The 13,669-nt window shown below is 40.2% G+C and overlaps 2 protein-coding genes across 3 annotated transcripts; both read left to right on the top strand.

Annotated features, from left to right (window-relative positions):
• Positions 1-1,144: 1,144 nt before the first annotated feature.
• On the top strand, positions 1,145-9,078 carry LOC140924419 (uncharacterized). Of its 2 annotated transcripts, none has more exons than XM_073374450.1 (4): positions 1,145-1,410; positions 4,636-4,689; positions 5,236-6,728; positions 7,520-9,078. In XM_073374450.1, the coding sequence occupies exons 3-4, from the start codon at positions 5,250-5,252 to the stop codon at positions 7,904-7,906; spliced, it is 1,866 nt and encodes a 621-aa protein (XP_073230551.1). In that variant the 5' UTR covers positions 1,145-1,410; positions 4,636-4,689; positions 5,236-5,249; the 3' UTR covers positions 7,907-9,078. The 2 variants fall into 2 exon arrangements, with proteins under 2 accessions (XP_073230551.1, XP_073230550.1); XM_073374449.1 differs by having other exon boundaries at positions 1,146-1,410; positions 4,620-4,689.
• A 265-nt stretch (positions 9,079-9,343) lies between these two features.
• On the top strand, positions 9,344-12,308 carry LOC140925116 (histamine H2 receptor-like). Its single transcript, XM_073375071.1, has one exon. The coding sequence runs from the start codon at positions 11,008-11,010 to the stop codon at positions 12,001-12,003; it is 996 nt and encodes a 331-aa protein (XP_073231172.1). The 5' UTR covers positions 9,344-11,007; the 3' UTR covers positions 12,004-12,308.
• The last annotated feature ends 1,361 nt before the right edge of the window (positions 12,309-13,669 follow it).

Raw genomic sequence — 13,669 nt, 5'->3', positions numbered from 1 at the left:
CGGCTAAATTTTCTTTCTTTTTCTGAACTTGAATGTGGTTCTCAGGAATTCGGTTCAAAAAGAGTTCCGGCTTGCTTTACAGGACAAAGTAAATTAGTTGGAGTGATCGCGATAGACCGTTAAAAGAACGCAAATTCACTTTTTAAGCGACGTTTTTCGTGGCTGTTGCCGTCGTGGTATCTTGAACTCCCTTCTTTACTGTGGTGAGGGGACGGCTGTAAACAGGCTAGCGGGCATCGAAATGGGAAGTCAGGAAGGGAAGAAGGGAAGGGAAGGGAATTGGGGAGAGAAATTTCTCAGCTCTCGAGAAACTAATCGAACATGACGTCTGAAATCTTTCCACTGAAAATTTTGTTTTCAGAACGGTTACATTAATTTCTTTTAAAGTAAGTTTTCGTGTGAGGAGTTCGGCTCTCTTAAGGCTGGTCTTCACTAGCAACGGAGTCGGAGTCGTAATCAGAAGTGTAGAAGTTTGCGATTTAGTGAAAACAGCTTTTTGATCCCGCTTACGATCTTCGTCGTTTACGATCAAGTAAAAACTAGGTCCTAGGAGTCGCAAGCAGAAGCAGAAGAACTAGACCAATCACAAAGTGTGGTAACGCGCATTGTGATTGGTTCATCCTTCCGCCTCTGCTTGCGACTCCGACAATCTGGTTTTCACTAGATCGTATAAGCCGAGTAGGAGGAAAATGGAAATGTTCTGATTCTTCCGACTCCGATTCCATCGCGCTTATGGCTCTTTTTACGACTCCGAATTTTGATTTTCACTGAGTCATAAGCGCTCTCACGATTCCAGCTTTTAGCCCCCCCCCCCCTGAAATAGATGGACCTCGCAAAAAATTAACAAAAGCGAAGGTCTTCTTGCAATCTCACTCAAATTTCTCACTAACGATGGACCTTGTGGTAAAACATGGAATGGATTGATCAAAATTATTATGGATCAGTAAAATACCGATCCAGTCTAACTATCTCCTATCCAGTCCAGTCCAGTCCGGTCCAGTCCAGTCCAGTCCAGTCCAGTCCAGTGGATTTTTCCTGACAATCGTTGTTAAGTACTAAGGACGAGTGGGACCTGGAAACAAAGTTGTTGTGTTTTGAAGAGTTTTATACAGAGCATGGAATAGAAGGAAATGCATTTCAGAGGCAAAAGAAATTCTTCAGCTGGGTACAATATTATCTTGTTACAATACAGGATTTAAAAAGACTTTTAGTTAGTGCTATTATGGTTCCACGATCTTGAAATTGAAGAGTTTTCGAGTTTTGCCTACCGCTAATAGGGTGATCTTTGCGAATGCCAGGACAAGCTTGTTTTAATTTAGCAAGTCTAAGGGACATAAAGCTTTACAAATTGTGGCAATTTACGTGGCAAACCTGAGTGGAATACGAACTCGCTGTGATTACCAGTTTAAGGTAAGAATTGGATTATTTTAAAGAATACACAAAGTGTATTTGTCCTTAGAAAACACAATATAGGGGGTTTAACTTGTTTGCATGACAACTCTCACGACACCGAATGATGACCTGTGTCAATTAATATCCAGAAGTGATACACACACTGTCTGGGTTTGCATTGTACATCAGCAAGTTTGTTTTCTGTCTGTAATTTCATCGATATCTGAGTTGGTTGTCTCAACAAAAAGTAAATGACCTCCGGTTGTCAGCTTTTAATGCAAAGCACGACCACTCCTCGCGAATAGACCTTGGCACGGTTTTCGACGCCATCTTGACGAGTAGGCAAACCTGTGAGAAATTACAGTGTTTGTATGAGAATCTAATGTCGAATAATTTCCGTAAAACGGCTGTTCTTAAAAAAATATCAATTGTAAACTAAAACTACAACGCAAAGGATTGTCTTAAAAAAATTTAGGGGGCGTAACTGTGCGTAGATTTCTCCAGAGGCTTGCTTTAGATTTTCCATATATTTGTCTGTAATTTTCCCGGGACTTTCTTACAGACAAATGTATAGAAAATTTTAAAAAGTGGTTCTAGGTCTCCTCGTGCATGTAACGCCTTCATTTTTTTTCAGTAGAATTCTTAGGAGAGAAGCTTTAGTTTACAAATCATATTTTTGTCAGAACAGCCGTTCTGCTGAAATTATTCGACATTAGATTCTCATACAAACACTGTAATTTTTCACGCATTTGCCTACTTGTCGAGATGGCGTATAGTACACAGTGGCGAGGGGATATGAGTTTTATGTTGGAGTGACGAGAGCTAGAAAATGGTGTCTTACATCTAATATCTAATTTTCAATATTATGGACAATAAGAAATAATGTACTTGTTAGAGATTGAAAACCTGTGTTTCACACAGACACTGCTATTAATTTCCACAAATTAAATGTTTAGTAAAAAATTACAAAATATTATCATGGAACTTCTTATTATAAAGGGCAGAGAACTGTCATTTTCTCAGATGTAACCTGCTTTACTTTGAACAAAAACTCTGACAGATGATCAGCCCATAAATTCTCCCTCACAACAAAATATGTGAATTTTTTTTTATTGTTAAGGGATAGTAATATCTAGCTACTTCTCTCTCATTTAATCTTTTGAAAAATCCTGGAAGTCTTCATATCATTGGAATTGATCGTTAGGGAGACAGTGTGGCCGAGTGGTTTAGAGCACTGGACTTGCAATTTAGTGGCCTCAAGTTCAAGTCTCACTTTGAACACTAGCTGGAATTGTTGACAGTAGTCCCGAGTCCAAATCCTCGGCCATGCTTGTAAATGTCCAGCTCAGGTCTCCCTCTGGCCAGCCACTGACTTATAAGCCCCCCACCCCCCCAGTTATAGGTTTATCTTCCTGTAAACAAAGAATACTTCTGATCATAAGCCCCTGGAAGTAAGCCCACTTTTGCTTCAATTATAAGCCCCCTCGGATATAAGATTCTCCGCTTATAGGATCCCCATCCCCCAGTTATAGGCCCATCTTCCTGTAAACAAAAAGTACATCCGGTTATAATCCCCTGGATGTAAGCTCCCTTTTGCTCCAATTATAAGCCCTCTAACCAAAAAAAAATCGATTATAAACCCCCGGACGTAAGCCCACTTTTGCTCTAATTAGGAGCCCCAGTTATAAGCCCCCTAGGATATCAGATCCTCCGCTTATAAGCACTGCACCCCCCAGTCATAAGCCCATCTACCTGCAAACAAAAAAATTAATACATCTGATTATAAGCCCCCTGGATGTAAGCCTCCTTTTGGTTCATTATTATGAACCCCCAGTAATAAGCCCCCTCGAATATAACATTCTTTGCTAATACCCCCCCCCCCTGCCACCCCCCCAGCTATAAGCCCATCTACCTGTAAACCAAAAATACACCCAATTATATGCCCTCAAGATGCAAGCCCCCCTCTACCTTGTGTTGAAATTGAGTTTTATTTCTTGTGATGTTTTGAAGCTTACTGTGAATCACACAAAACCGTGAACACCAGAAATATTCATGGAATGTTATTGTGTTGCGAGAAATTAGCCAATAAGGCGCGAGATAACTAAACTGTAAACAGCAATGGTAATTAGTTTGTGGTTTTGAGGTTTGCTTGCGTATCCTGAACTTTATTGTAATTGGCCAGTGCACAATCAACACTCCTGAAATTTTTCAGGTGTTCACGGTTTGTCTGAGTTTGGCGGTAATTTAAAACCAGTAAATGCAAAACATATTTTGATCAACACTGCTATAACTTGTTTTGAAGCACTTTTTCTATTGTGTTTATAAGCCCTTCCATTTATACGCCCTCCCAAAACCCCTTACGAAGATGTACATTGTATATACCCAGGGCTTATAAGTGACATTTTACAGAATAACCCTCCACTGGTGGAGGGCTGTCTAGTTACATGTATCAGGGGAAGGGTTCACACTGGTCTATAGCCCTCCACTGGAGGAGGGCTGTCTAGTTACATGTACCTTGGGAAGGGTTCACACTGGGCTATCTCACTTAAGGGAAGTCTGGGTAGAGTTGTACTGTCAAGGCCTTGAAACCATGTCTAAGACAAAATTCATTTTGCTACCCTGTTTAAGACAAGAGTCTCTATTTCATGACTTTAATTCATTTTGTTTTACGTACAAAACTAAGTAATTTTCGAAACTGACATCATGGAAACTTACTACATTATAGTCACTCTATGAAAGACACCCTGTTCAAGGCAATAAATTGTGAAATTGTATTTAACCTTTTTAAGACTCAACACCCTGTAAACCATACCCCAACTGGCGGCACATACCCATTTAGGTCAAATATATGTAAAGGAAAGGCCCCACCCCAACCCTCCAACCCCCGATACCTTATCCTAGATCAAGAGTCCGGTCATGTTAGTATTTTTGATCATAGTTAGTAGATGAGATTGGTTAGGAAACCCAGCCATCATCAAAGTTGAAAACAATGTTGCTGTAGGTTATGTTGGAAGCTCCCTCACGGCCTGACCATGCACAATCCTTTGTTTTCTGTTCATAAATTATGACTGAATAAATTAATGCAATGATCCTATTGGCCAATAACTTCAAAATGATAGGAATGCTATTGAAATTTGTGCACGGTCAGGCCCCAAAAAGCTAACACAAACCTATAACAAAGGATTTCCCAACCATTCCACTTTAATTAACTATGTTTTGATCCACAGTCATAAATTTCTACAGGAGTGAAGGCATTAACATTATTTAGAACCCTAAAGCAAGAAGATTTGAATTAAGGTAAATATGAATATGAACGTTTTAAGGTAAATATGTTATAATATGTTTTGTTTATTGACACTGTATTTAGTTGTTTTGGGCCAGAGGCATGGTGGACTTTGTGTAAGTCTGGGGAAAAGTGCTTTCTTTCTTGAAAAATAACTTATGCTCCCAGTAAACAATAGTTTCATTGTTGACCAAGCATGATTTGGCCTTCGGCCTAATTGACTGGTAAAGATTTCTGGTGCCAAGAAAAAGGCCAATACACCAACTACTTAATTCTAACCCTTTAAGGTCCAATATCCGGGTACAAATTCTCCAGAGTGATCACAATACATTTCCTTAAAGTATTAGTGGAAAGAATATGATGATTGATCAAAGCATTTTCCCTTGGGTGATCATTTTATTACTTCTCTGATCTTATAACCTTTTTTCTTGATTATGAATCAATAGTGTTGGGAGAAAATTGATGTTGATGACTCTTGGGACTAAAAGGGTTAATGCTCGTTTAAACCTGGTAATAGCTGGGAGATTCCTTATATGGAGTTGTCTTGTGTTTATTTTAAGGGCTGAAAAGGAAAATGGCGGGAAACGAAGATCAACAAACTAACGTAACTGACGGCGAAGAGGGCACCATGACAAGTGAGTACATGAATAAGCTTCATAATGAACGTATGCAAAGGCAAAGGAATCTCGCCGAAACAGTCCTGTCACAGATGGAAAGCCAGTATAAAGCTTTCGGCGGAGAAAAGGAAAATCAGAAAAAATGGGAAGAGGCTGCAAAAATGATCGCTTATGCTCGTCAGAGGGAAAAAGAGGGAACGGAACAAGTGGAAAGCAAAAGAGAAAAGCTTTTAGAGGAGCAAAAAAAGTTAAAGGATCAATGGTTTCAAGAGGAGATGGAAAAGAAAAGACAGCTGGAACAACTACGCGAAGCAGAGAAAAGCAAAGCGAAGGAGGAGGCAGAAAAACTTGCCGCTTTGGAGATGCAGAGGAAGCAGGAACTTGAAAATGCCAAACAAAAGGAAAGTCAAGAATTGTTCACTATGAAACAGGAATGGCAACTGCAGGAAGATGCGAGAAAAGCCGCTGAAGAGCAGAGACGAATCGAAAAACAACAGCAAGTGGAACGAGAAAAACTGAAACACCTGGAAGAAGAAAGTGACCGTGCCATGGCGGAGCACAAACGAAAACAGGAGGAAATGAAGAAGCAAGAACAAGAGTGGATGAATTATGCAGAAGACCTCAAGAGAAAACAAGAGGAAAAAGCGAGGATTGAGGCGGAGAAACAGAGAGTTTGGCAACAGGAAAAGCTGAAAGAAAACAGTGAAATTAACCAGTTTGTTGAAACGAGAAAAGCTGTGGAAGATCAGAAAAAGAAAGAATGGGAGAAAGAGAGGGATAAAACAGCCGAAGAAGCGCGCTTACTCGAGTCAGGAGTGCGACAGCAGTTTTTGGACAAGCAGGGGAAAGTCGTCTCTGAACTACTGCAGAACGAACTGGCAAGAGAAGAGGCGAGAAAAAGAGAGGAGGCGGAAATGAAGAGGAAACAAAGAGAAGAGAGGCGACAAGAGGAAGAGAGAAGAAAGTTAGAGCTTGAGGAACAGTTGTTAGCTAAAGAGAAAGAAAAACGGGAAAGGGAACAGAAGGTCAAAGAACTTGAATGGAGACGTTACCTTGATGGGATAAAGGAGAAAGAAGACGAGAAAGCGCAGAGAGACACAGCGAAACAAAAACGGATGGCGGAACAGAGAAAGGAAGATGAACAGAAGGCTGCCGAGATGGCGGAAGCACAACGGCGTGCGAGGGAACAGCGACGGAAAGAGGAAAATGAAGCAATGCAAATAGCTGAGAAACTGAGGTTAGAGCAAGAGCAGAGGAGGAAAGAGCTGGAACAAGAGCGAGAAGAAGCAAAGAGGAAGGTGTTGTTACAAGAGAAAGAGAAGAAAGAACAGGAGGAGGCCAAACGCGAACTGGTCATGCGCAAACAAGAGGAGGAGGAGAGGCTAAGAGAAGAGAATAAAAAACACCAGGATATGGAAATGAAAAAACTTCTGGAGGTAAGGGACTGGTCATAAATTCGCGAACGGGGGAGGGGCGGAGGGGGCGTGGAAAGATTCAAAAGTTAGAGCTACCTCGTAGTAATGAACTGTTCCGATGGAGAGTACTGGTTATTAGCTCAGTTGTATTTGAATGATTACACCTTAGCATTTCGCCCACGAATTCTAAAGTTAGAACCACCTTGTACAGCGCACCACACCACAGGAGAATAGTACTCTGTAGCTTTCATTTGAATGGTCACACCATAGGATTTCATCCACAGTCTCAAAAGTTAAGACCACCTTGTACAGCATAATAAACAGTACCACAGGAAAGTACTGTTCAGTGACTTTCGTTTGAATGGTCACACCATAGGATTCCATCCATTGACTCAAAAGTTAGAATCACTTCGTGCAGCATATTTATAATAAACAGTACCACAGGAAAGTACTGCTCAGTAGCTTTCATTTGAATGGTCACACCACTGAATTTCATCCACAGACTCAAAAGTTGGAACCACCTTGTACAGCATAATAAACAGTACCACAGGAAAGAACTGCTCAGTAGCTTTCATTTGAATGGTCACACCATAGGATTTCATCCACAGACTCAGAAGTTAGAAACCACCTTGTACAGTATAATAAACAGTACCACAGGAAAGTACTGCTCAGTAGCTTTCATTTGAATGGTCACACCATAGGATTTCATCCACAGACTCAAAAGTTAGAAACACTTTCTAGCATAATTATCAGTACCATAGGAAGAGGTTTCAGTTGAATAGTCGCACTCAAATTGCAATTATTTTTTTTAGCTGCAGCGAAGGCGGCAAGAACGAAGCGAAGCTCAGGCAGCGGTGAATGAATCCGAGCTCCTGGAACAGAAAAGCCGAAAGGATGAGCGCTCCAAGGGAGCGGCGGATAGTGGGAAACTTCTGCTGGAGAAAACCTTCAAACAAGAGGAGGAATTTCGGGAGCAAGCTGAAAGGAGACGACGCGAACGTGTTGAGATGCAAAAGAGGCAGCTTGAGGAGATGAAAAAGGCTGAAAATGAACTGATGAAGAAAGCTCAAGCTCTTCGAAAAGAAACTGACCATGGTGACAGCCATATGGGTTCACCTTCGTCACGTAACGGTAATAAAACAGAAGCAGAGTCAAAGTGGAAGAAGGGTTTCTTTGCATCGTTGTTTGGACGTAAGTAGGAACTGAACTTTGCCATAAAAGTCTTTGTTCATGACTTTTTTTTTCGTCATGACTGTAATTTGATATGAAATGCAGTAATTTTGATTCAAGTGCTCATGGTACATAAAAACTCTCGCATATTCGCCACTTTAGAATAGAGAAGGGAACTGGGACGAGGTTACTTTCGTAAAGACTTCTGAGACTGTTTCTCGAGACAGAGAAAAATTGGCCAATAACTGACCAGTGAGTCCCTAGAACAATCCCAGAAGTCTTTGCGAAAATCCATGCTGCCCAGTTGCTTTCTCGTTTCTACAGTGGTGAACTTCCCGCTGGAATTTGGCCAATAAGAGCCAAAAGAACCATTCCAGTCGGTTGCCAAACAAAAATTAGGGGTTCTTATATGCTGGTTTTTACTGTAACTGGCTTTATTACACTATTTCGGTTCCCCTACTAACAATTGGCGAAGCCAAGAAACATAATTAATTAAAACTTCTTCCGATCATTTTGCATTCTGGAAGGATGCTTTCTCGACGCAGCTTACTCTGAAAATTAAGCAGTTATAACGTACAGTCGTATTCATTGGTATCAGATTTACAAAGACTCACAAAATTCAATGAAGCGATCAGAAAGGGATGCAAATACATTTTGCGGGTCCCAAGCGCGGGAAATCGCATGAGAGCAGGTGTCGATGCGTTTTGTCTTTTGATTGGTCGAGAAAAAAGTGACCGAGAAGCTTTTAGCCAATCATAAAGCGTTACGGTACAAAAAAGTATCACGATAGCGAGTTGTTGAAACAGTTCGAGGTAGTTACATAATCTGCAAATCTTTTTTACAGGCCTTATGTATTGAATGTATCTACGTGTCAAGGGCATCTTGTCTATGTGACATTTAACAAGGGTACTCGTTAGCTCTCGAAACCTTTAAAGTTATTGAAAATTCAGAAAAAAAAATTTCTGCCCAAGATTTTTGAAAGTCCTTTTTAAAATATATAGTCTCATATTTAAAGCCAATATATATAAATAATATATATATTTATAATTTAAGCGTTTCTTGTTTATGAAAACGAGTTGAAAACTCCGTTTTTAAAAATTTAACATATTCAGCAATTCGTGTTAATCTCTTCGTTGAACGTTTATTTTAAAATTCTATTATATTCCGACAATTTGTTTCTGAAATCCCACCAAGTTTTCTTGACAGAACCGTTTTAACACATTTTAAAACAATTCCCGAGGGTGGATCAACCAATTTTTGTACGCACAGAAATAGATAGAGTTTGCTTTGTTCCTCCGCCCTTGTCTTTTAATCGTCAAGCCTTTGGAATAGTTGGAATACTGTTGTAGAAATGTTCGGACGTTGGTCACCCGAACCAATAGTGTCGTCATTGGTGTGTTAAAATTCTGTGATTGACAAAAAACCTAGGTGAACTTAAGTTATAATGTTAAATCTGTGTAGAGTACTTTAAAGGTGCCAGCTAATCAAACTTTGCTAACACAGTGACGTCGTGACCTTAAAGCGCATTTGCAGGATTATTTCAGAAAAGTTTTTCTGAGGTATTTGGTTCTTTAAACTTTGTCCAGAATGCGAAGCCAAACCTGCACGTAAAGAAATATTATGGTAATTTTGGGAAAGATCGTTTACCGTATAATAAGATTTGAGGATTTAATTTCCGGAGAATTATGTAAAACATGGGGACGGGGGAATTCGACGGTCTCTCTTGGTAGCGAAGTATTCTTGGGTGGCCTATTGTGGCTGCTAGATACATTCAGAGCTAGACTGTTCACAGTCCCCTATTTTTCCTTAAGATAGTCCTGGATGAGTGTCAAATCTACTTAGGGGCCGGGGACGGTTTAAACCCCGACGCTCGCCCCGTAAGTACATATGAAACCAAGATGGCCGCCCCTACTAGTAAGGCGCTCGATCTTGACGATCTTACGAAAAAATAGGGGACTGTGACCAGTCTTTTCAGAGCAGAGTTATAAATATCTATAAAACTTTGAGTTAAATATTCTTTTACGGCCTTTAACTTAAACTTAAGTAATAGCTCTGAGTCGTTGTAACAAAATGTGCCGTCAAAATTAAACGGAAATTACAATGCATACTAGGAAAAGTTGTCTGACACTGTCAACGTCGTTTCCATCTTGGCAATTTGCTATGTAATTCCTGAGTTTGTACTCAATCGTGTTTGACAGTTTTAATATTACCTGTCAAATGATCTTAATTTTCCAATAAGGAATTGAGAAATATAAATCATGAATATGAATAACATTATTCTCACTAATTCCGCTTCTAAATGCAAAAATGCTCCCCTAATATGTTTAAATAAGACGAAGATAACGAGTTTGAAAGTGCGAATTTCTTTCTTGCCAGGATTTATAAGCTCTTGTATCTTCTCTAAAAGTTTGTGTAATTAACGCAGATGGTTACCAAATTCAAACTAATTAATTTTAAAGGAACCTTTATTTGACAAAAAAGTGACATTACCATCGGTCACTTATTGAAGAAACTTTCTTTTGGACTTCTCTCAGTAAATATTTACAACGCTTAAGGCAAAATGAGGAGTCCCTTTAGTACGCGAAATTTCTATTTGTCTGTTTCCCGCTGAAACGCTGGTTATTGGTTAGGAATTGATTCCATTCGTATCCAGTTTAACTTTGAGATTTATTTTCAAAGTTCCAGTTTTGAGAATTCTGTCGTGCTACGGCTCCACCGATTGTCGAATTTCTACGAAACGACAGCTCCATTAAACAGCAGGTAAAAATTTGGGTAGAATTTTATGTTTGAATATGAAATGAATGCCCAAGTGTTAAGCAAACCAGGACCTCACGTATCCAGTTATTATTGTACCGATATCACAATTTTACCATTCGATGCGTATTTTCTATGAATAAGGAACATCCCCTCTCTATGTTGGAAGAAAAGAGCAAGTTTATCAGCTATGTGTCTAGAGCATAAAATGTCCTCGGCGTAAATGTAAATTGAATAAAAAGTTAGCTTCAAGCAGCTGTGGACATTGAACTGAAAACTACCCAAGATTAATCGTCTTTGGTATCAGAGTAAAAGAAGACTCAGCTTCGAACTAGTGTGAGAGACTAACTTAAATGTAGTCGCGTTGGTTTTTGGTATGGATTTACCGCCGCGAAGCTCCAATTGGGTAGCGTTCGAGTCCACCTCTCTTCTCGTAATTGCCATTACAGCAGTTGCGGGTAATGTTTTCATATGTCTTGCAACAGCAAGAAATCCTAACCTACGAACGACGACGAATTTATGGGTAACGGCCTTAGCTGTTGCGGACTTAGCTCGCTCATGCATCACCGCGCCAATGACTGTCGGAGCTCTTATTTCTGGTCGCTGGAATTACGGAACAGTAGGTTGTGTCATACAGGGATTCTTCACGTACTTTCTCACCCTCGTTTCCTTAATAACCATGGCGTTTATGGCCTTGAACCGATACTGCCGAGTTGTCAAACCATCACTTTATTTGAAAATTTTTACCAAACGACGCTCTATCGCCTTGTTGTCAGCATCTTGGTGTTTCTTAGCGCTGACGGTCGCTTTCCCAGTGATAATAGGCTGGGCCGAGTTTTCTTTCTATCCCGGTTACGCCGCCTGCGTTTTAAAATTCCACACGCCAACTATGACAAGAACCTTTCTCATGATGGACGCTGGGCTGATCCTCTTCCCTTGCATGGTTACAATAGCCGGATGTTACTTCAAAGTGTTGCGAGCCGTACGCCTACACAACCTTCAGGTTGTATGTTCACTGCAAAGATCATCTCACAGTAAACTTATAAGCGGAACGAATATAGAAGAAATACGAGTGACAAAAACGCTCTTCCTCTTAGTTTCCACGTTTGCAATTTGTTGGATTCCCGCCTACACTATCGCATTTCTGTGCCGTGGAAATCTTGTGATGATTTCGTTTCAAGGGACCCTTGCTGTCACGTTTCTCGTGGGGCTCAACTCAGCATGTAATCCCTTCATATATGGGTACATGAATCGCTCCTTTAGAGTAGAGTTTTGGAAGCTTATTCCTTGCAAAAGGGTGGAAAACCAAGTGGTGCCGCAGTTAGAAATGGAAAACACTTCACCCCTGTCTTACGTTGGGACGCGGCATTAACCATTCGATCAGCATCAAAGTTCTCCTTATGATATCGATGCTTTATAAAACAAAGCTGGTGATGAGAATTAGGGACATGATCACACAGCTTGAATCTGGTTTTTACTTTAACAACTTCTTCCTAACAACCTCTAAAGGATGTCTATAAGAACAACAATTAGACTTTGAATTTTGATGGTAGAGTTTGAAGGATTAAGACCATGAAACCATCTGCTGCTCCGTATTGTACCAAAGCAAAAACTTTTTAAACCCAACTTAGCCTGCGAAAACAGCCGACGCCGCACTGGTTTCTCCTCGAAATAGGGTGCTTATTCCATCCCGTTTAATTTGTCAAATGATGGCAAATTTTTTTGGAGTTGAATTCTAAAGGACTGCATCAAAGTTCAGGAAAAGAAAAAGAAAGTTGTTGTCTTTTGTTCCCGTCCTCAACAAAGCGTGAAATTAGCCAGTTTCACGTTGTAGCCGTGCAACGACGGCAGAGAAATGTACAAAAAAAGCGTGATGCACGTGCAAACTTCTAAACCTATTGCTTTTTGCCGTTCTCGTTGCCGTCGCCGTCGTCGTTGCGTAAGCTACCTAATGATGTCCGTTGAACGACGGCAGAAATTCCATACTGGTGACGGTTTGTTTGAAACAAATTTCCCTCGTGGTACGACCAATCAGACGCACTACCCAGATCTGACTGGCAACACGTCATCAGTACTGAATTTCTGCGCTCGTTCCCCAAACGTCTTTTCGCGCGGAAACCACCGGTGGAGTCACGAATTGTCTGTTTCAGGCTAAAACCAACTGCGCTGCAAGTCAAAAATCGAGAAATATTAAAGTTTCGTTTCGTAAACGATTGAATTACAACTGGTATCATAGAAAAATAATGCCAAAGATGTGTTATTTGATGATCACACGAAAGTACTGCTCAGTAGCTTTCATTTGAATGGTCACACCATAGGATTTCATCCTCAGATTCAAAAGTTAGAACCACCTTGTACAGCATAATAAACAGTACCACAGGAAAGTACTGCTCACTAGCTTTCATTTGAATGGTCACACCATAGGATTTCAGCCTCAGATTCAAAAGTTAGAACCACCGAGTACAGTAATTCCGTTGTATACAGAACCAACTGTGAGTCTTCAGCCTCTTATATATCCTTTTTGTAAGTTTTTTTTTCTCCGGGTTTTTTTGCTTTGCTGAGGACTAAGAAGGGTTAGCAAATACTTAGATATCACGTAAATATTCTGAACGTTTTTCGAAAGAGAAGTGTTAAGTCTTAATGTTTCGCTATCCGAGCCTGTCAGTAGTTTTCTGCGGAAACGCTGGTTATTTTAGTTGCTAGTTGGTTATTTTAGCTGCTAGATTGCAGAAGAAAGTTCAAATCTTGAGAATTGTTTCGCTTTACACTACACGAGTACTTGACTTAACAGGAAACTGCATGGAAAATTTTGGACAGAATTTCAGTCTGATTCCTGAATGGAATCAGAAACAGCCTGCCGTTTGGGAAACCTGTGGCTAGCATTTACTAGCCCCCAATTTACAACAAAATCGTAAAAAATGCACTTGACAAAATCCCTGAAATGTTTGTAAATTGTAAATAAAGTTCCTACCAAGTGAGGTTTTTAATTTACAAAAAGCTCCTTTTTTCATTTGTATCCGACTGATTTGGTAAATACT

This window comes from Porites lutea, chromosome 14, assembly GCF_958299795.1.
Source record: "Porites lutea chromosome 14, jaPorLute2.1, whole genome shotgun sequence".
NCBI lineage: Eukaryota > Metazoa > Cnidaria > Anthozoa > Scleractinia > Poritidae > Porites > Porites lutea.
Note: the sequence above shows the minus strand (reverse complement) of the source record. Positions and strands in the feature narration are given on the sequence as shown.